The 22,683-nt window shown below is 53.9% G+C and overlaps 1 protein-coding gene across 1 annotated transcript in view; it reads right to left on the bottom strand.

Moving 5' to 3' along the window:
• Nucleotides 1-154: 154 nt before the first annotated feature.
• Nucleotides 155-22,683, bottom strand: part of FCGBP (Fc fragment of IgG binding protein) — a 41,409-nt gene continuing 18,880 nt past the window's right edge. Inside the window, exons 8-20 of the mRNA XM_034638625.1 lie at nucleotides 20,362-20,953; nucleotides 20,014-20,213; nucleotides 18,226-18,367; nucleotides 15,876-16,213; nucleotides 14,320-14,893; nucleotides 13,312-13,928; nucleotides 12,336-12,879; nucleotides 10,928-11,499; nucleotides 10,087-10,660; nucleotides 8,861-9,060; nucleotides 3,791-4,174; nucleotides 455-722; nucleotides 155-330 (exon numbers count right to left, since the gene is read on the bottom strand). Of these exons, the coding sequence (XP_034494516.1) occupies nucleotides 492-722; nucleotides 3,791-4,174; nucleotides 8,861-9,060; nucleotides 10,087-10,660; nucleotides 10,928-11,499; nucleotides 12,336-12,879; nucleotides 13,312-13,928; nucleotides 14,320-14,893; nucleotides 15,876-16,213; nucleotides 18,226-18,367; nucleotides 20,014-20,213; nucleotides 20,362-20,953 (4,968 nt within the window). The 3' untranslated portion in view covers nucleotides 155-330; nucleotides 455-491. The remainder of the gene's footprint in view (nucleotides 331-454; nucleotides 723-3,790; nucleotides 4,175-8,860; nucleotides 9,061-10,086; nucleotides 10,661-10,927; nucleotides 11,500-12,335; nucleotides 12,880-13,311; nucleotides 13,929-14,319; nucleotides 14,894-15,875; nucleotides 16,214-18,225; nucleotides 18,368-20,013; nucleotides 20,214-20,361; nucleotides 20,954-22,683) is intronic.

Genomic DNA, 22,683 nt, shown 5'->3' with positions numbered 1-22,683 from the left:
CCGCCCACCCATAATCCATCCATCCACCCATCCACCCACCCATCTTTTCACCCCTCAGTAAAAATTCCTCATGTGCCAGATGCCCTAGACATCTGACAGCTGCTGTGCAAGAGGAAACTCAGGGAGGAGAAGGCATAAGTCAGACACATTGGCATGCAGCTTAGCCTAAGATATTTATTCAATGCTCTAGCAGTTTGCCTCAGTGGGTCATCAAAGGGGTAGAACAGTGTAGGGGCACACAGGGACACTGTGCACCCTCCAATTATTGCAATCTCCAAGAGGGTCAGGTCCTGAAGTCCTCATTCCTGGCAGATGACTGATCAGCTGTCACTGCAAGAGACAGACTCTTAGCACTTCCTCTTGCAGACTGAGCACTTACCCCAACCATCCCCTTCCCATGGGGACCCACGGGCCACTGCCCCAAGCAGCCTGGCTCCCATGCTCTGTCCCTTACCATAGGGAGAAGTCCTGCACCTTCCAGCTCTCCGTTGTCATCTTCCGGAGTCATGCCCGTCATTGGTCTGGTCCCCATCAAAGTTTCCGCAGACCCCACACAGCTTCCCGGAATGTTCTTCACTGACCATCACCGTCAGCTGCCCTTTGATGCCAAGCTGCACCTGGACCCCTGCCTTCTGATTAACACTCACGGAGCCATCGGGATTCTTTTGCATGGACACAGATGCTGATAACTCAGCTGGGAGAGCCACATGGATACCATTCACCTGGTGGTGGTAGGGGAAAACAGAGGTGAGGCTAGAGCCACAAAGGAGCTGGAGGGTTACCAGGATGGAGACTCCAAGCAGGACAAGTTGAAGGAGCAAAAGCAAAGACACAGGTGCCAAAAGAGACAGAGACGTGGATGGAGGCACTGTACGGAGGGATGCGTACATAAGCTAGCTGGAGATTTGGACAGATGGTTAAAAGGACAGACGGTGGACACAGAGATGGGTCAATGGATAAGTAAGGATGCACAAAACATTGCAAGGGCATCTGGGGTGGTGAGGAGCATTTTGTACCAGATAAACATACAATCCAACCCCAGCATTGTCCTGTCTGGTTCTGCTTTTCAAAATAAAAGAACACTTGTGTGTGTCCTGTAAGTTACTGCTTCCCTAACAAAAGCAATTTCACGAATTATTTTTTCAATGCTGATGTCCAAAGACAAATAATGACCTAGAAAGTATCATAATCATGTGAGAAAACTACTGGTTCTCTGTCATAAGCTGTGGATTCAGTAACCTTGGGAACTGTATGAGTTTTTTCCTTTAAATAACTGTTTTGTTTTTATTGAGTTAATCCTTCTAGAGTTAGACTCCCTAGAGAAACTTCTTTGAAATAAAAGTTCTTTTTTTTTCTAAATGATTTCTGTCTGAGTCTTCCTTTGCCAGTTGATTGGAAAGATAGGTAGATATACCTGGATGGATGGATGGATGGATGGATGGATGGATGGATGGATGGATGGATTGGTGGGTGGATGGATGGGTGGATGGATAGAAGAAAGGAAAGAAGGAATGGAGGGAGGGGCAAGGGGAGGGAAGGAGAGAGGGGAAAGGGAAACAGAGGTAGAAGAATAGATGGCTGGAAAGAAGGAGAGAAAGAAAGATGGATGTATGGGACCCCTGGGTGGCTCAGTTGGTTAGGCGTCTGCCTTCGGCTCAGGTCATGATCCCAGGGTCCTGGGATCGAGTCCTGCATTGGGCTCCTTGCTCAGCGGGGAGCCTGCTTCTCCCTCTGTCTGCTGCTCCCCCTGCTTGTGCTCTCTCTCTCTCTCTTTCTGATAAATAAATAAATAAAATCTTTAAAGAAAGAGAGAGAGAGAGATGGATGTAGTGAAGGATAGTTGTAGGATGCAAAGTTTCACCAGGCTTCAAGCTTTGGAAGTGTAAGAACTGGGTCTGAATCATCTGTGTCACTCAGCACATGGCCTGTTGTAGAGGGAGCAGGGCTGAATGTATTCACAAAAATGACCCTTTCCTGGGAATCCTCTTTGGGTGGCCAGGCCCCGTTCTGGGTACTGGGGAAAAAGTGATGACCAAGATGGACAGGACCACTGCCCACCTGAGGGTTATATTCTAGTGATGGAGAAAGGCAATAAACACAAACAAATAATGGATGACTTCAGAGAGCGAGAAGTGTTTTGAAGGAAATCAAAGAGAGTGATAGCATGGAGACTGGGATGGAGAGGAGGAACTTCTGTAGGCGGTCAGGAAAGGCCTTTCTGTAGAAGCGGTGATGGAATAAGACCTGGAGGACAAGAAGGTGTGAACTCCGACCGCCTGAGAGAAGAGGCTTGCAGCACTGGGAACAGCACATGTGAAGGCCAGAGGTGGGAACAAGCCTGGTTTGCTGAAAGGTCACCTGGGCCTATCATTAGCATAGCTAATGAGGGACAGAGTTACCGGAAACGGGGCTGGAGGTCAGCAGGAGTTAGATCTCCCAAGGAAGGGAGGTGGCTTGAGTTTGGAATGCTGCTCCAGGAAGCCACCATAGAGTTTTCCACCTGATCCGATTCCCATTTCTAGAGCATCTGTCTGCTCTGCAGAGAACTGTTTCTCTCGATAGAGGGTCAAGGGGAGGTCAAGAGTAGGTGTCTGTCAACCTGAATTATGGATCAAGGAGATGGCTTGAGAAAAGGAATGATTGGCTCAGACCACCCTAAAGAGAGAACGCAAGCCTCCCTGTTTCCCGCAGGGCTGAGTCTCGGCCCATCTCCACGCGCTGGTGGGGGGATGCAGACCATCCACTGAGGGGGGTGTGTACAGCATCAGCTGTCTCTCTCCACTGAACCCAGAAGACCCCAGTGGATGTCTCTGCAATCAGTAAACAGCTCATAGAAATAGGGACATGCTCATCTAGGAACTTTAGTGCAACCTGATGTCTGTGTTTGGGTCTGGGACACTCCCACGTGGGACATGAATGATTGGCCTCCAAGTCGGCATCAGCTCTCAGTCTGGCCAAACAGATTCTCTCTCAGAAATCTGGAATAGGGGTGGCGAGAACCATGGGGTTTGGCAAATGCAAATGTAAGTGAGAGGAAGTCAAGGGACAGAAGGGACGGGGCACCGGGGCTGGAACAGACTCCTAGAGGCAGACAATGACAGACATCGTCAGAGTCCAGGAGCAGTTCCTACTGAACACTGCACTTGGACGTGATCGTGGCCCCTTGTGTCTACAGTTACCCCCAACACTTTGTTCCCACCAACGTGGTTGAGAACTGAGCCTGGAGCTGATGGGTTCAAAGCCTGGATCTCTCCCAGGCACTGTCCTAATGCCTTGAATGAATGATTTCATCTTCTTGAGCCCTCTTTTATCCTCTGTGTAAAATGGGGATAAAAATAGTCCTTGTCTTTGTAGGGAACCACAAAGAATGAAACTGATTTGGTGAATAGCAAGTCCAAAAGATAGAGGTATGAACCCAGATAATAGCTACCAGGGCACCTGGATCCAGCCACGCCTGAGGCTCTACCCCTGGATTTTCTAGTTCTGGGGGCCAAAAAATTCCTTTTTGGTTAAAGCAATCTGAATTCAGGTTTCTGCTGCTTACAACCTATGGAGTTGATTAATGCTATGATCAAAATGACTAATTGACTTGAGCATGTTTTCGTTCCTCAAGAGCTCAGCCAGAACAGAGAGACTAAGTTTGAAATACTGACACAAATACCAATCCAGAGACTAAATTACAGAGATCTGGATAAAGAAAACACAAGGCAGATGGGCAGCCAGGATTGTAGGGACATGGCAGCAGGACGACAAAAGCCCATGGGAGATGTGCTCCCATGCCCAGGCTTACCCACACTCCGTTCTCTGAGCTCAGAATCACCAGCCCATCCTCGAAGAAGATGTGAACCTGGTTCACAGGTCCAACTTTGCCTTGGCAGGCCTGGACGACAGCCACCACGCGGAACCAGGGGATCGTGTCCGGTAGCCCCGGGCAGAGGGAAGACAGCTCGTAGATGCCCTGGGAGCGGAAAGCTCCGTGGGACCCATCGAAGGTGGTGAGGTTGGCATCCACAGAGAGGGAACAGAGACCCTGGGGGGCCCAGCAGTTCCGGGCCCCGGCCTGGACCTCACACACACGGTCTGACCCGCAGCTGACTGCCCCGCATGTCAGGCCGGTGCTTGGGGAACAGGAACAGCGCTGGCGGCAGTCTGAGCTCAGCAGTGAGGAGTTCACCTGTGCACAGAGAGAGGGGCCAGGTGGCCGGGTGCAGTGGATCGCACGTAAGGCCGCAATCTCCCAACCCCTCTGCATCCACGCAGAGTGAACTGACAGCAACTTCCATTGAGAGCCATGGAGTTTACTTCCCTTTCCCCCAGGAATCTGGGTTCACCTTGATGCTATGCTTTGGTTGTTATAAGGCAGCAGAAACAATGCCGCCCCATTGGTTGGACCTCATAAGACCTCACAGATTTCTCTCTCTCTCTCCCTTCCCCTCTTTTTTGGAATTCTGCCCATAAGAACAAGCGTGGGCTAGTCTGCTGGAGGATGAGACCCCATGGAAGAGAGACAATGATCCCAGATGCTACCACTGTATGCCAGCCAGCCCCCAGTGACCTGCCGCAGGACTATCGATGAATGAGTGAGCCCCAGAATCGCGGAAGAGCCATCCAGCTGAGTCCAACCCAAACAGGAGACTCCCAGAATCATGAACTCAACAAACAGTTGTTTTACGCCACTGTGTTTTGGGGTAATTTGTAACCCAGTAAAAGCCAACTGATACCAGGTAGGACAGAGAGCCTAGAGTCCTGACATCCACAGCCTAGAACACAGGGCCCCGGGAACCCAACTCCAGGAAATATTTTTTTTTTCTTCTACCTGACTGGCTGCTCTCTCCTCACTGCATTTTCAGTTTGGTCCTCATCTCCCAAATCCTTAACTGCTATTTTGCTCAGAGTGCAGTCTTTAGGCCTTTTCCTTCTCTCTGTGTTCACTACCTGGAGATCTCATCAAACCTCATCAAAACTAAAAGCAGTGTCTGATCCTCATTCGGATTCTGGTCCGGGGCGGGGGGGTAATTGTTGTAGAGGACATTATTGGGACCACTGGTAAAATTCAAATAAAATCTTTATAGTGTTGAATCAGTGTTCATTTTCCAATTTTGAAATTAATCACATCATAATCATGCACATGAATTTCCTTATTCTTAGGAAATCCATGCTAAAGTACTAAGGGGTAAAGGGGCACTATGTCAGCATCACTCTCAAATAGTTCAGGAAAAATGTGCACATATATTTATATAGAGAGGATGATAAAGCAAACGTGTCAGGACGCCTGGGTGGCCCAGTCGGTTAAACGTCTGCCTTCGACTCAGGTCATGATCTCAGGGTCCCGGGATCGAGTCCCGCATTGGGCTCCCTGCTCAGTGGGGAGTCTGCTTCTCCCTCTCCCTCTGCCCCTCCCCCTTGCTCGTTCTCTCTCTCTCTCTTTCTGTCAAATAAACAAATAAAATACTTTTTAAAAAAGCAAACATGTCAGAAGGTCAACAAGAACCTAAAGGAAAGGTATACAGGAGTTCTTTGTATGATTCTTGCAAGCTTCCTTAAGTTTGAATTCTTTAAAAATAAAAGTCTGAATACGGAACCCAGAAATGGACCCTCAACTCTATGGTCAACTAATCTTCAACAAAGCAGAAAAGAATATCCAGGGGAAAAAAGACAGTCTCTTCAAGAAATGGTTTTGGGAAAATTGGACAGCCACATGCAGAAGAATGAAACCAGACCACTTCCTTACACCACATACAAAAATAGACTCAAAATGGATGAAAGAGGGGTGCCTGGGTGGCTCAGTTGTTAAGCGTCTGCCTTCGCCTCAGGGCGTGAACCCAGCGTTATGGGATCGAGCCCCACATCGGGCTCCTCCGCTGGGAGCCTGCTTCTTCCTCTCCCACTCCCCCTGCTTGTGTTCCCTCTCTTGCTGGCTGTGTCTCTCTCTGTCAAGTAAATAAATAAAATCTTTTTAAAAAAAGGACGAAAGAGCTAAATGTGAGACAGGAATCCATCAAAATCCTAGAGGAGAACACAGGCAGCAACCTCTGTGACCTCAGGCCCAGCAACTTCTTGCTAGACACGTCTCCAAAGGCAAGGGAAACAAAGGCAAAAATGAACTACTGGGACTTCATCAAGATAAAAAGCTTTTGCACAGCAAAGGAAACATTCCACAAAACCAAAGACATCCAAGAGAATGGGAGAAGATATTTGCAAATGACATATCAGGTAAAGGGTTAGTATCCAAAATCTATAAAGAACTTATCAAACAACACCCAAAGAACAAATAATCCAATCAAGAGGTTGGGCAGAAGGCACGAACAGACATTTCTCCAAAGAAGACATACAAATGGCCAACAGACACATGAAAAAATGCTCCACATCACTTGGCATCAGGGAACCACAAATCAAAACCACAATGCGATACCACCTCACACCTGTCAGAGTGGCTAAAATGAACAAGTTCAGGAAACAACAGATGTTGGAGAGGATGTGGAGAAAGGGGAGCCCTCTTACACTGTTGGTGGGAATGCAAGCTGGTACAGCCACTCTAGAAAACAGTGTGGAGGTTCCTCAAAAAGTTAAAAATAGAGCTACCCTACAACCCAGCAACTGCACTACTGGGTATTTACCCCAAAGATACAGATGTAGTGATCTGAAGGGGCACGTGCACCCCAATGTTTATAGCAGCAATGTCCACAATAGCCAAACTGTGGAAAGAGCCCAGATGTCCATCGACAGACAGATGAATGGATAAAGAAGATGTCACACACACACACACGCACACACACATAATGAAATACTACTCAGGATCGAAAATGAAATCTTGCCATTTGCAACAACGTGGATGGAACTAGAGGGTATTATGCTAAGTGAAATAAGTCAATCAGAGAAAGACAATTACCATATGATCTCATGGATATGGGGAATTTAAGAAACAAGGCAGAGGATCATCGGGGCAGAGAGGAAAGAATGAAACAAGACGAAACCAGAGAGAGAGACAAACCATAAGAAACTCTTAACTATAGGAAACAAACTGAGGGTTGCTGGAGGGGAGGGGGGTGGAGGGATGGGGTATGGGTGAGGGACATTGGGGAGGGTATGTGTTGTAATGAGCACTGGGTATTACATAAGACTGATGAATCACAGACCTGTACCCCTGAAACAAATGATGCACTATATGTTAATTTAAAAAATAAAAATAGAAGTCTGAAAACATTAAAGAAATGAATGAATGTAACAAAAGACCTAAATACCATCTCTACACAGATCGCTCACTCGTCTGTATCTCCAGCCCAGACTTCTCTGGTGAATACCAGACTCACAAATCCTTCTAGCACAGGCAGAGTGGTCAGGGCTGGGATGGGGAAGCACTTGGGTAATACCTAATCCAGTCTAGCAGATCAGGGAGGGCTTCCTGTAGTCGGTGACACCCAGAGCAAGGAGAAGTTTGGCATTTCCTTCCCCAGAAATCTTGCACTTCCAGGCCTTCTAGCCTCTACCTTTTTGCCATTAATAAAACGATGGGGAGAGATGAGGATGGTGGGGCGCCTGGGTGGCACAGCGGTTAAGCATCTGCCTTCGGCTCAGGGCGTGACCCTGGCGTTATGGGATCGAGCCCCACATCAGGCTCCTCCGCTATGAGCCTGCTTCTTCCTCTCCCACTCCCCCTGCTTGTTCCCTCTCTCACTGGCTGTCTCTATCTCTGTTGAATAAATAAATAAAATCTTTAAAAAAAAAAAAAAAAGAAATGAGGATGGAATGTGGTCATCCATCTTTCCTTTACTTGGTAAGTATGTTTCTGAGGAGCAGGATGCCTACTTGTTCAGAGGGTGGGTCTGGGCTGCTGGGGTGTGAATCCCAGCATCACCACTTGCTAAGGGATAGTCCTGGGCTGACCTCTCCTTGTCGCAGTGGTGCCCGTCTCATAGGATTCTTATGATCACTAAATAAATTAACACCTGTAACAAACTCGGGGCATCGCAAGAGCGCAGAAAACATCAAGCACAAAAATAAATCCAATTCACTTTCAACTTCCATCAGTAGACAGATTGCCAACTTCACCACCTACTGTGCTGTTGTAAGTTGCTGGTGTTTTTACTGTATGATGGAGGCAGAGGGTGAGGCCCGGTGCCCAGGGGGTGCCCTTCAGGCACAACGACACTCGATGCTCAGACACCTATGGTGCCAGGTTGATGATTAACCCCAGGAAGAAAATGAGGCTCCGAGAGGTGACTGTAGGAGTCCGAATAATGGCCCCCAAATATATCAGGTCCCAATTCCTGGAACCAGTCAATGTTACCTTATACGGAAAAAGGGTGTTTGCAGATGTGATGAATTAAGGATCTTGAGATGGAGAGCTTGTCCTGGATTATCTGGGTGGGACTTAAATGCAACCCCATGTATCCTTAGAAGAGGGAGGCACCAGGAAGTTTTAACACACACACACACACACACACACACACACACACACACACACACACAGAGGAGGAAGGGAAATGTGACAGGGAAGCAGAAATCGGAGGTGGCCACAAGTCCAGGAATGCCTGCAGTCACCAAAAACGTGGGGCGGGGGCAAGGAATGGATTCTCCCCTGGAGCCTCTGGAGGGAGTGCCGTCCTGCCGACACCTGCTTTCTGACGCTGGCCTTCAGAATTCTGGGACAATAGATTTCTCTGGTGTGAAGCCACCAAGTTTGAGGTCGTTCGTCTCAGCAGCCTCAGGACACTCCTACCGGGACTTGACCAGCACTGAGTCACCGAACTGGGAAATGGAGGTGGCTCCTCTGTCCCCATTCTCGAGGGGGTCGGTACAGAAGCCCCGAGTCTCCCTCGAGCTCCTGCACCCTCCCTGCCCGCCGCCAGCCTGCACTCACCGGCAAGTAATGGCCATTATGGGCGCAGCCGCAGTTCTGTACGGGGACGCAGGTGCCATGGGAGAGCAAGAAACGGTCGTCACACTCGCAGCCCTCGAAGCAGCGGCTGGTGCAGCCCGTGAGGCCGGAGAGAGCGGCGCAGGAGCCCTGGCAGGAGCGCGTGCAGGTGGAGTAGTGGCTGTGGGCGGGGCACTGGAGCGCTGCGAGGGAGGAGGCGGGGCGGGGCGAGTCAGGCCTGAGGCCCTCGACACTGACACTGACCGGGGCCTCCCCACACGCCAGGATCTGGGTTGGCAGTGACAGGGACGCCAGCAACGAAAACAGCCTCCGGCCCTGCCCTGTGGAGCTCATGTCAGTGGGACCAATGGTGATGGCCCAGCGGGATCAGGGCTGCACCGGGAAGCAGAGGCAGAGGGGTCCAGGGCCAGAATGGGGGCAAATACAGGGAGTTGCAAGGACCCAGGAGAAGCCTCCAGGGTGAGGTCCTCGGCTCTGGCTGAGCAATTGGCGGATGGCGTGGCTGCCTGGAGATGGGGACTAGGGTCAGGGAATGGGAGGATCAGATTTGGAGTAAAATGCTGATGTCATATGGGAACACAGCAGGTGTAAGGGACCCTAAGGACACCCAGGGGAAAGTGTCCAGGAAGCTGCTGGACCTCCGAGACTGGCAGTCAGGAGAAAGGTCGGGGCTGAAGACAGGCAGTGTCCACTGTCAGCACTGAGGACAAATCGAGGGCCATAGGGGTGGATAATGGCTCTGGACATAGGTGTTGTCCCTGGGAGAATGAACGAGACATGGTCCTACTTTGGGAGTTTGAGGGAAACATAGCCCTAACTGGGGGTACCTGAGAGGTACGGTCCTGGGCTGGGGATCTGAGGGGATATGGTCCCATCTTGGGGGGCCAGGTGAGCCACAGACTCAGGCTTTATCACGTGAGCTCCGGACCTGCCTGACCAGCCCTCCCGGGTCCCCACAGAAAGGGTTCAGGATGAGCCCTGAGGAAGAACTGCGTCTGTGGGTTCCTGGAAGGCAGGCTCCTGAAAGGTGTCTGAGAAGGGCCAGTCAGGGGGCAGGAGGGAGGCCAGCAGGGTATGCTGTGGGAGAGGCTGGGGGAGCCTTCCAGAGGGAGGGACTGCTCCTGAGACGCAGACAGGACAGGCGCAGGTCAGGGGGGTGTCCCTGAGCCCGGTCTGGAGTCTTCTGAGGGACCCCCCTGGACACTCACGGCAGAAGCTATCTGTCCTCCAGGACTTCACGGTCCCACCGACTGCCTGGCAAGCCGCCGTGTAGGCCGCCAGGCTGCTGCAGAGGAAGGTCGTGCTGCCTTTGTGGAAACACAGGTCGTACACGCATTGGCGGAAGTACTCAGAGGGGTTCAGCACCGCGTGGCAGTCTGCAAAAGGGCCCTGTGGGTCCCGGATCTGACCACAGGCCTGGTTGCTCTCATACGGTGCCGTCTCCTCGGCCGAACACACGGGACAGCCGCTGGCCCCACAGCCCTCGTCACAGCCCTGGGAGGAGCTGGGTGCCCGCCACGCAGCTCCAAAGGCATCCACGCTGGGGGCCTCGGCGCCACTGGGCAGGACAAAGTCGTCGGTCCAGTTGCCGTTGAAGTTCCCACAGAGGCCACAGACCCGGCCACGGAAGGGGCTGGGGATGGATATGAGGACATGGGCATCGCCATCAAAGAGAAGCCTCAGTGCTTTGGTTGTCTGCAGAATCGTGTTCCGGCCCTCGGCAGTCACCCGCACGCGACCCACAGCCACAGGCAGGGCCACAGCCTCACCGTCAATGGTGACCTGAGTGGAAAGGTTAGGGGGGTCAGGGACTCACAGAACCATGGGTGAGGTAGTACCCTCAGACTCCTAGGGTGGAGCTATGTCCTTCGCAGACCCTTTGGGGTTGGACCATGTCCCTTGCACTGCACGAGGGTGGAACTGTGTCCCCTTCAGACCCTCAGATCTCTGTCCCCCTCACTCACCTTGGGGTGGGTTATAGCTCCCTCAAAACCCTCAGGGTGGGCCCTATTCCACTCAGACCCCCAGGGTAAGGCCACGCCCACTTACCTTTGGCCCACGAGCCAATGTCACAACCTGGCCAGCCACAGTAACCACCAGCTGTTGGAGATCACCGGCCGCATCCTTCTCAAGCACAATACTAAAGTCCTCGTCCTCAGGCTGTGGGTTGCAGACTTTGGCCAAAACGTAGGAGCAGGAGCCATGCAGGTCATAGACACGCCCATCAAGGGTAATGTAGTGGAGGCCGCCGTTGGCCACGCAGCGGCCACAGCCTGTAGGGTGGCAGGCCTGGACACCGTCCTCTACTCGGCACTCCTCGTAGGGCCTGCAGGCCGAGCCCTCCTGGCAAGTGACTTGGCCACCCGACCCACACTCACAGCGCCGCTCACACTCAGGGCCGGGGTAGAAGGACTCGCCCAGTGGGTAGTAGAGGCCCTCGTGGAGGCATCCGCACTGGCCCACGGGAACACAGGTGTCGCCGCTGAGCACAAAGCCGGCATCACAGACGCAGCCCTCACGGCAGCTCTGCACGCAGCCCTCGGGCGCAGAGAGGCTTGGGCAGCTGACAGGGCAGGAGTCACCGCAGAGCTTGTAGTGGCTGTTGGCAGGGCACTGGAGGGCTGTGGGGACCAAGAGGGAATGAGCCAGGCAGGTGCGAGGGAGGGGACAGGGGAGGTGCTGAGTGGGAGAACCTGCCCAGGTGAATCTGACTGGGGTGTGGGGCCATATGTATCTTGTATCTCTGGTCCGAATCCACCTGAGTATAGGTGGCTTGTGGATGTCTGACCCGGAGCCTCTGATGGAGTCTCTCTGACAAGGTTGGTGTCAGTGTGACTCTGACCATGTGTATCTGATTGGATGAAGCTGACAGGATACATGTGACCAAGGTGATGTGTCTGAGGGGAACTGTCCTGGATGATCCCACCATGAACTTGTATGTATCTACCTGGAGCGATGGTCATGATTCTACCTGGGAGTCTCTGCCCAAGTGCCTCTAACCAGGATAGTACCCCTCTGAGGTTATCAGACCAATTCTCTCTGCCCTTGTGTATTTCAGTGTCGGAAACAGGGTAGGTGCATGGGACCAGCTCTCTAGGTCTCTCTCCAGGGTTACCTGAGAGAATCTACCCGACCAGGTGTATCTTGCTGTGTAGCTTTCGCAGGCTCAGCCACCCCAGTCCATCTGACTAGGATATCAACACATGAATCTCTGAAAGGGTACTGGACCCGGGGTTTCTGTCCAGGTGTATCTGAGTCTCTCCCATTGCAGTGTGTGACCTGGTGCATTTCAGTGTGTGAATGCCAAGGTCGTTTTTGGACAGGACCTATCTGGCTCAGGGTAGGCAAGGTGGTGCCTAACCCCATGGTGGAGGAGAAGGCTCTTGTCTTAGAGCCGTGAGAAGGGGGAGGCAGGGAGACCCCCTACTATGTGGACCAGGCATGCATCAGTACTCACGACAGAAGTCCGGCCGCCTCCACTCGCCGAGCTGGGCCCCCGCGGCCTGGCAGACTGCCACGTAGGCAGCCACGGCAGGGCAGAGGCCTCCCGGATGGCCCTGGGCCTGGCAGGCGTCCAGCAAGCAGGCTTGGAAGTACTGCTCGGGTGGCACGAGGCTGTGGCAGGGCGCCAGCGGGCCATCGGCAGCGGAGATCACGCCACAGGCATCCGGGCCGGCGAAGGCCCCCTGCTGCTCGGTTGTGCACTGCGGCGGGCACGGCCCAGGCACGCACTCCCCGCAGCCCGCCTCGCCGCCCACCTGCCATCCGGACGGGTCGCCGTCCACAGCCTTCAGGTCGTCGGCGGGGTCCTGGTTGTAGTTCCCGCACAGGCCACAAAGGGCGCCTGCGTACGGCGCCGGCACGCGCAGGCGCACGAAGCTGTTCCCGTCGAAAGCCAGAGAGAGCCCAGCGGCCGTGGTCACCACCACGTCCGCGCCGCTCACGTACGCGCTCAGGCGCGAGTCCAGCTGGTAGGGCAGCGCTACGAGCTTGCCGTCCACCTGCGGGCACGGAGTAGGGGTGGGGGGAATGAACGGTGCGGATACAGGTTGGAATTTTGACTCCACTACCCACGCGGGTGGGGGGATCGGGTGGAACCCTGAGACTGTGATCTACCCTTCGTAATAATAATAATGACAGTAGTAGTAGTAGTAGCGAGCATCTATAGACAGATGCCGCTGCTTCCTCACACTACACTCTGAAGCAGGTACTTTCCTTAGACCCATTTTATACTGGAATAAACTAAGGCCAAACTAAAGGAATTATCTAAGAAATGGGGAAGCCATTGCTCCGAGCCCTCCTGCTCCAAGGCCTATGCTCCGAACCCCTGCATCATGCCCCGCTAACCTGTGAAGGTAATCAGGGGAATGGCAAACTCCTAACTGTTCCAGACAACCCCAGGGCTGGCATGTGCTCCCGTCCAGGCCCCTCACCTGCAGCTGCTGGGGCCACTGGGCACTGAGGGTCAGGCTGTGTTCGTAGATGTGCAGGGTGACGCTGCGAGTGTAGCTGACCGCCTGGCTGCCCCGGTGCTCATTGACTACAGTGACGGTGAAGTTCTCGGCCCCCGTGGGCAGTGCATTGCAGGGCGCGCTCAGCAGGTACTCGCAGTTGCCTTGGAAGTCGTATCGGTGCCCATCCAGGGTGACGTAATGGGGGTCACCCCAGGCCTGACACTCCGCTGTGCTGACAGGCTGGCAGCCATGCTGGCCCGAGGGCAGCAGTGCACATTGTTCACCTACCCCACACTTGGCAGGCTTGCATACTAGCGAGCCACCCCCAGGTCCACAGTGGCACCTCTGGGAGCAGGTGGCATCAGCCCAGAACTCGCTGCCAGCTTCGTGGTAGGTGCCGTTGGCCCAGCAGCCACAGCCACCATCCAGGGGAACGCAGCGGTCGGCGCTCCACACGAAGCCCGAGTTGCACTGGCAGCCCTCGGCACAGGGGCCGTCACATGGCTTTGGGGTTGTGGGGGGCGTAGGGGACGGGCAGCTGTCTGGGCAGGCTGGGCCACAGAGCTCGTAGTGGCTGTTCTCGGGGCAGGCGATCTCTGTGGGTGGACCAAGGAGTGGGAGGGAGAGAGAGAGAGGGAGCGTTGTCAGGGGGTGGGGTCAGAGGATTGGAAGGAGACAGAAGCAGACAAGAGACAGAGGGACAGACAGAGGGACCGAGGGAAACAGCAAGAGACACTGATAGACAGCAAGAGGGACACAGAGGAAGACACAAACAGAGACAAGGAGAGAGAGAATGAGAAATGGAGAAGCAGAGAGACAAAGGCAGACACAGAGATAAGCGCCAAGAGACCAAGAGACAAAAACAGAGACAGAGAGATTGAGAAACAAACAAAACGACCCAGAAAGTCCCGAATGAGACCCATCCAGTCTGGCAGAGACAGGATCCCTCCCCCACCCCCAGCTCCTGCTCTGCTCCCCATTACTCACCACACCCAGCCTGCTCCCTCCAGTCCTTAATGGCAATCCCGGCAGCCTGGCAGGCAGCAGCATAGGCGGCCAGAGCCTGGCAAAGGATGTCATGGGTCCCGCCGCCTAGGCAGACATCCAGAACGCAGCCCTTGAAGAAGCTGTCAGGGGCCACATGAGCATGGCAGGCAGCAAAGGGGCCTCCCGCACCAGGGGCCAGGGGCCCACAGAAGCCAGGGCCCTTGTACTCCTCCAGGCGATCCTCAGGGCATGTTGGACAGTTCCCCTGACATTCATCCCAGCACAGCGGGTCCCAGCCTGGAGCGTGCCAGCTGCCGCCCCAGACGGGTATGGAGGGAGCCAGTGTGCCATTGGGGAAGACTCGGTCGTTGCTGATGTTGCGGTCCATGTTCCCGCAGAGCCCAAACACCTCGCCATGATAGCTACTAGGCAGTGTCACCTCCACTCGCCAATCCCAGTCATAGCTGACCTGAAGCCCAAAGTCAGTCACCAGCAGCGCTTTTGATGGGCCCTGGGTCACCGAAATTCGGCCCCCGGCCAGAGAGACTGGCAGTGCTGTCAGCACACCGTTCACCTGGGGGATGAGGGGGAAAGGAGGCAACAAGAGCTCACTCGAGGTGTGGAGGCTCCAGCTCTGGCCCCCTGCCTCCCTCCCTCATCCTGTCATGGCTGGCAGCCGCCAAGGCCTCCATCATGACCAACGAACGGTTATAGGTCATTTGATAAGCACTGCAGACATGGCTGGAGTCCAGGCCCTGGAGAATGAAATCTCACTCTGCTGCTTTTTCTGAGTCTCTTGCTCTCCATCTCCCTTCCTTCTCTCCTCTCTCTGTCTCTCTGTTGTCTCTCCCTCTCTCTACAACTAGACTTATTTCTCTTTCTGGATCTCTCTCTCTCTGGGTTTCTCTCTCTCTGTACCTCTCTCTCTCTGCCTGGGTCTCCGTGTCTTTCTCACTCAGTGACTCCCTCCCTCATCTCCTGTGCATCTCTGTGTGCCTGGACATCTCTTCAAGTCACTCGACATTATTTATTGAGTGCCTACCCTGTTCCATACCTCTCTCTCCCCCTGCAGACTACGATTCATCTGCAACCCTGATTACCTTGGGCAGGAAGGGTGGCCCATCCCCACGCCTCGCTTGCCCGCATCCCTCTCTCCATCTCCCTGAATTTCACTCCATGTTGGAGGCTCTGGGCCTCTCATTTATTCCCTCACAAACATTCACGGGCTCTCAGCCAGATCCCTGTTTCACAGATAAGGAAATGGAGGCCCACCAAGAAAAGTCACTCGCCCAACGTCATGTAACTCACAAGGAGAGTCTGGATTCAAACCCAGGTCTCTAAAAAGGCAAGGGCTGAAGTCCTACATCAAAGCCCTTAGCAAAGGGCTGGGCTCGCTTAATTCCCAACAGAGAGATGATGTTTGCTCTAATTATTGTTGCCTTTGCTGTCGTTTTGTTTAGGGCCTCAGCCAAGAGAGAGCCTTCAGCTCCTAACCGAGGCTGGCAGGACCTCTCACCCCCACCAGGGGGCTCAAGGGGCCATGCTGCCTGACTTACCCGGACTTTGCCAACCTCCCCTTTGTGGATGGAGATATTGAAGCCGAGGGCAGACACGGTGACTAGCCTCACATAGGACACAGCAGGGTTGCCCCGGTTCTCATTCTTGGTGGTGACAGTGAAGGGGGTCAGGTCCTGGGAGCTGCCCCCCTCGGGGCCAGCGGCTGCTAGCACGTAGTTGCACGTTCCTTGGAAGTCGAAGTCCCAGCCATCAAAGGAGTGGTAGTGTGGGTCACCCCACAGCCAGCATGTGGCCTCGTAGTTGGGCACGCACACGGCCTGGCCAGCCTTCTCCTGGCAGGTCTCCTGTGGCCGACACGTCACACCGTGGCAGGGGTCTGGAGACAGGGAGAGAGGACATTCTGGGGCTGTCCAGCCTAAGGCTGGCTGCTCCCCGGCATCTGCCCCAGCCTCTGCCCCAGGCTACTGTACTGGTGCAGGGGGCTACTGTGGTGAGGACGGATACCAGGGGCCTCCCAGCTGAGACCCACCCCCAGCAGTGTGCTGTCCGAGACCCAGGCCCTGAGGACCTTGCAGCCAAGACCCAGATGGTAGGGTCCTTACATTGGAACCCAGCCCCAAGGGGTCCTGTTATCTGCTATGCCAGCCCCAAGGGCATCCATGAGAGGGCATCCATGGCCTCGGGGTTTTCTGTGTTTCGGACCTGGGCCTCCCATTTCCCCATGCACCTGAGCTCCCAGCCTTCTGGGGGGCCACCTCCTCTGAGACTCTGTCCAGGAGGTTTCTGTGCTACACCAAGTTACTAGAGGAACTTTCTGGTGAGAGCTTAACCCCAGAGGCCCCAACATTTGAGACACTGACCCTGGGGTCCTGTATCCCCTCATGGCTTGGAGATCCCTCTGTGTAAGACTCTGCCTCCCTGGAGTAGCTGCCTCTGAGACCCTGGCCTCGGGGACCTCATTTCTAAGGCCCCACCTCTGAGGGTCTCTTTGTCTAAAACTCTGTCCCTAGGGTCATTGTATCTGCGACCCGTTTTTGAATCCCTGTGTCTAAGATTCCAGCCGTAAAACTTCCTCCTCGCTCCCCCATGCCTGTTTTCAGTGTATCGCCTCTCAGCTCCAAATCCACCAGTAGAGCTGGGCTTTGTCAGGAGAGAGCGGGGGAGGATCAAGGCAGGGGGCGCGGCTTCCGGGCGCCCTTCCTGTGCTCTGAGGCACCCAGCCAGGTCCATGGCCCCAGCTGGTCCCCTGGAGAGTCACTTAGGCTCTGGCCCACAGCTTCCCACTGAGTCCAGTAGTTTTGCCAGCATCCCAGCAGGATCTCCCTGCCTGCAAGCTCCAGCCTGCACAACCTCTAAGCCACTGGGCTCCGGCTGTGCCCTCCAATGACAGCCGCCTCTCGGCCTCTCTCCCTTCCCTGGGTGCCCTGCTTTAGCCTTAGGGGCGGGGTCTGCTCCCGACATCGGCTCTTCTTGTGTTCATTCATGTTGTTCTTACCCCCAGTACTTGATTACAAGTAAATTCTGTAGATTAAACTCCGCATTGGAGCTACTCTGTGGTTTCTGTCTCCTGATCCAACTCTGACCGCTATACCCCCACCCCTGGGAGTCCCTGTTAGCCTGCCCGGCAGCACTGAGGGTCTCAGTCAGTTCTGGAGGGCCCCTTCCCTTGTCTTTGGGAATGAGGAATAATTCTCTGCCCTTCACCCTAAGAAACCAGTCCTGGGGGACGGCGCTGTGACTTAGACTTAATGGGGGAGGGGGATCCCAGATCTGAGACTGTTTCCCTGTAAATCCTGATCCCCCTCCTGAGGAGGTCCCTCCATCAAAGACCCCAGCCTTGATGGGGTCTCTGCCTGAGACCCCTCCCTTGAAGGGGAGATGGTGTTCGAAGCCCTGAGCCTAATCCTGCATACCAGTGGTCGGCGGACTTTGGCACAGCCAGCTGCCTGTTTTTATAAATACCGGAGTTTCGTCGGAGCCTCAGCCCCTCACATAGCCTATGGCTGATCTCATGCCACGATGGCAGGGTTGGGTAGTTAGGACTGAGACTCTACAGCCTTGCAAGTTTAAACATTTACCATCTGGCCCTTTAGGGGAAAAGTTTGCCTATCCTTGCTTTATGCCAAGGGTCTCTGACACCTGCCCCAGGAAACCTTAGCCTTGAGGGTTCCCGCAGCCTGGATTCTACCATAAGAGTCCCTGCCTCCCAGCCTGGAGGCCCTCTGCCCCTGGCCCTGGAAATCCCCAGCCCAGGGGTCCCCAGGTTCAGACCTCAATCCTTAGTCCTCTGTGCCTCCCACTGTGAAAATCAGGGTTTCCACCACTCTCTGCTCCAGAGTCCCTGCCCTCCATTCCCAGCCCCGCCTGGGCCCGGCCCCAGCCCAGCACCTTTGGTGATGCAGCTCAGGACGCCTCCCGAGGTCTCGCACACCTGTCCTGGCTGGCAGCTGTGGGCCTGGCACACCACGCCTTCCCCGGCATGGCACACACACTGTTGCTGACAGTTGTTGATGAGTATCACCTCGTTGGGCTGTGGGGACAGAGGGTGACGGCCATCAGGGTGGGAGCTGATGATGGCATTTCCGGTGTTCAGGGGCCACAAGGTCCGGAGAACATGAAAGGGGCATCTCTGAGCAGGGCAGCCCCTTGTCTGTGAACCTAAGGCACCGTAGGCCCTGGGGTCCAATTCATTCATTCTTTCGTTCGTTCACGCATTCATTTTTTCCAAAATGCCCACTCAGTGTCTGCTGTATATGAGAAGCAGCGAGACCTACTATTAAGAGCAAAGCCTCTGTAACGAGCACTGGGTATTATATAAAACTGATGAATCCCTGATCTCTACCTCTGAAACCAATAATACATTGTATGTTAATTAACTGAATTTAAATTTCAAAAAGAGTAAAGGCTCTGGAGCAAACTGCCTGGGTCTGAAGCTTGTTTCTGTTATTTCCAAACTGTACCACTCTGCAAATTACTTAACCTCAGGGTGCCTGGGTGGTTCAGTCTGCCTTCGGCTCAGGTCATGATCCCAGGGTCCTGGGATTGAGTCCTGCGTCGAGCTCCCTGCTCAGCGCAGAGTCTGCTTCTCCCTCTCCTGCTCCCCCTGCTTGTGTGCTTGCACGCACTGCTCTCTCTCTCTCTCAAATGAATAAATAAAATCTTTAAAAAAATTACCTAACGTCTTGATGACTCAATTTCCTCATCTATAAGCTGCTGATCATAATAGCACCTACCTAAGTAATATTACTTAGTTAATAATACGTAGGAAGTGTAGGGGAAAGGAAAAGGGAGTTTTTTAAAAAATAATCCAGGTTGGGGACGCCTGGGTAGCGCAGTCGTTAGGCCTCTGCCTTCGGCTCAAGGCGTGATCCCGGCATTCCGGGGTCGAGTCCCACATCGGGCTCCTCCGCTGGGAGCCTGCTTCTTCCTCTCCCACTCCCCCTGCTTGTGTTCCCTCTCTCGCTGGCTGTCTATCTCTGTCAAATAAATAAATAAATAATCTTAAAAAAAATAATAATCCAGGTTGGAGAGGAAACAAGATGGGGAAAATGTGGTTATCGCTAAAGCTGCGTGATGGTTCCATGGAGATTTATTACACTGTTCTCTCGACTTTTGCATATTTGAAAATTTTCGTAATAAAAAGTTCGTATGGATGTGCAACGCACCTAGACTGCACACACGGCATTGAAAGCCATCACTGGCACGTGGTAAGCACCATCTATCTACTCTTTTGCTTTTGTTGCCACTTTCATTTGTATGAGGAGAAGAGCAGAGAGGGTGCCTGCCCTTACAGAGCTCGTGGTTCTTGGTGGGAGACAGACTTTAGACAAACAGTCAAATCAAAGAAAGAGGAGTGTGTAGGTGAGGGTGGGAGAGGGAAGCAAAGGGAGTTAACCTGCTGTGGCACAGAGACAGTCCAGACCTGGGGAGCCAGGGGAGGGTTTAAAGTTGCAGGGCCCACGGCCATGGAAGAAGGTGGCCCAAGGGACCAAGAGTGAGGGCAGGGAGGCAACAGGTGGGAGATGACTAATGGGACCACAGTGGGGCAGGGGGGAGGGGAAGGGTTGGGTGGGAGAGATATTCAGGAGGCCAAGTGGACAGGCTGTGGGGTGACGGGCAGTGGAACGGGGTCCCGCACGAGGCCCCAGGCTCTGCCTGCCATGACCGGGTTCCTACCTCATAGTAGACACCGTTGTGGAAGCAGCCACATTGCTGGATGGGCACGCAGCCCTGGCCGTTACTGAGGAAGCCGGGGTCACACTGGCAGCCCTCAGCACAGCTCTCCGGGCAGTGCGGGGGGGCGCTGAGCGCCGAGCAGCCCAAGGAGCAGGTGTCTGCGCAGACCTCGTAGTGGCTGTTGGGGGGGCATTCCATCGCTGCAAAGAGGGAGTTCTGGTCAGAGCCCCCTCCCAGGGGCTCCGCGGAGGGGCTGCAGGGCCCCAGGGCCTTCCCCTTCTGCACCTCAGTCTCCTCTCCCTCTGCCCTTCAGTCCCCCTAGCCCGCCCTTCTCTGCCCCTTACTCACGACAGAATGATTCGGTCCTCCAGGGATCAACGCTGCCACCGGCCGCCTGGCAAGCACTCACGTAGGCGTGGATATCGCTGCACAGGATGCTCTCGTTCCCACCACCCAGGCACAGATCAAAGACACAATCTTTTAAGGGACCCTGGGGATCAACCAGCTTGTGGCAGGCGGCCAGAGGCCCGGTGGGGCTGGTGAGGAGCCCACAGAACTTCTCCTGCTTGTACTTCTCCTCCAGCTCAGGTGGGCACTCGAGGTCCGGGTTGCAGTTCTCGCCGGGCTTGCAGGTGGGTGGTGGCAGGCAGGGGGAGCCTGGCACCGCCTCCTCCCAGGAGTTACCAAACTCGTTGGAGTTGCCCGCCTGGGAGCCGTCGGGCTTCTGGAAGTCATCCTTGGAGTCGCCGTTGTAGTTCCCACACAGACCATGCAGCTGCTGGTAGTAGTTGCCTGGGACGGTGACCCGCACGTTGTACACGAGGTTATAGGCCACACGCAGGCCAAAGTCAGTGTCAATCACAACGTCCGAGCCGTGCTGGGTGACACGGACCTGGCCCTGGGCCAGCACCACGGGCAGCCTCATGTCCACACCGTTCACCTGGGAGGCGGGAGGTTCCATGTGTCAGAGGGGGCCCTCTGAGAGGGAAGACCCTAGTTTGAGCCCCTGCCTGACGTTGGAGATCCACGTGACCTCACCTCTCTGGACCTTAGTTTCCATATTTGTAAAATGAGCATGATGATTGGGTCGTGTAGTGGGTTGAATGGTGGTCCCCAAAGGATATGTCCACCCGAATCCCTGAATATGACCTTATTTGGAATAAGAGTCTTTGCAGACCTACTTTGGGTCATGATCTCAAGATCATCCTGGACGGGTAGGCCCTATGCCCAATGATGAGTTTCCTTTTACAATGACGAGAGCCAGAAAAGGAGACAGAGAGAAGAAAAGAGGCCATGTGAAGACAAAGATGGGTGGTTGTGGGGGGCATGGCACAGTCAGTTGAGTGACCGACTCTTGGTTTCAGCTCCGGTCGTGAGATTGAACCCTGCGTCAGGCTCTGTGCACATCCTGGAGTCTGCTTGAGATTCTCTCCCTCTCCCTCTGCCCCTCTGGCTCATGTGCGCTCTCTCTCTAAAATAAATAAATAAAATCTAAAACAAACAAACAAACAAACAAACAAACTGGGATGGGAGTGTCATGGCCCTAAGCCAAGGAGAACAGCTGGACCTACTAGAAACTGGAAGCTGCGTGGGTTCCAACACAGCTCTGCCCCCTCCTCTTCCTGTGACTCTGCCCGTGAGGCACCTCTCTGTTTGTTTCATTTCCTCATCTCCTGAGTAGGGTCCACATGGTTACTGTCAGGATTATTTAAATCGACATTTGGGAAGTGCTGAGAAATGTGTCTGGCACAGAATGGGTGTTCTGGGAGCATTTGCTAGTATTTTGAGTTCTGATTGGAATATTTTCTTTGGACAAGTAAGTGGGTGCTAAGTTTTTTCACTTTAAGGATTAGGCTAATGGGAAATGAACTTCAAACCCCTGAGCCAAGAACCAGTAGTTTCAAGTTGAAGGCTGCTGGGCACCAACAAAGCCTTAGAAATCCACCCCTGATTAACATACTCGCTTGTCCTTCCAGAATGCAGATGCGATGAGGGTCAGAGGAGAAGGCAGGAGGAAGACACACTCCTGGCCGAAGCTCCTTAAAACATAATCGACCCTCCATACTTCCCAAGCAGGGACAGGGAGTGGTTAAGGACAAGTGACTAACCCCTGTGCCTCAGTTTCCTCTTCTGTAAAACGGAGGATATAATAGTTTCCACCTCAAGGAGAAGCTGAAGGATTCAATGAGACACAAATGACAAGAACACCAACCACCCCTGTCTTCAGAGCCAACTCTACGTGAGACACTCTCCCAGGAGCGTGTGCTCCCTCAGGGAGCTAATGCAAGCAGCTAATGCATGGCCAGTGCATAGTGGGCCCCTGAAAAAGTCAGCTCTTTATCAGGAACCTCATCATTAATCCTGCGCAAGTACAATGGTCATGGCCCTGCATTTTAGTGAGATCCCTGGGGAGATCCCTCCACTTCCCACAGGAGACCAAATCCTTCTCAGAAAAGCACCGTGGAGTGCCCAGGGTCCAGTGCACTGCCTCCTGGCATGTCGTCCAAAGGCACAACTTTGCTGGGGCACTTTGGGCCAGTGATGGGACCTCCCCCTCTAAGAATAAAGCAAATCTTGGTACTTCCAGAAGGAAGGATGAAATGACACTGTGGATATGAAGTGTTCAGTGGCCAAAAAGATCAGGGGTCAGCTGTGTAAAAGCCATAGCTG

This window comes from Ailuropoda melanoleuca, chromosome 12 (genome assembly GCF_002007445.2).
Source record: "Ailuropoda melanoleuca isolate Jingjing chromosome 12, ASM200744v2, whole genome shotgun sequence".
In the NCBI taxonomy this organism is placed as follows: Eukaryota; Metazoa; Chordata; class Mammalia; order Carnivora; family Ursidae; genus Ailuropoda; species Ailuropoda melanoleuca.
The sequence above is the reverse complement of the archived record's forward strand: the minus strand, read 5'-3'. Positions and strand labels throughout refer to the sequence as shown.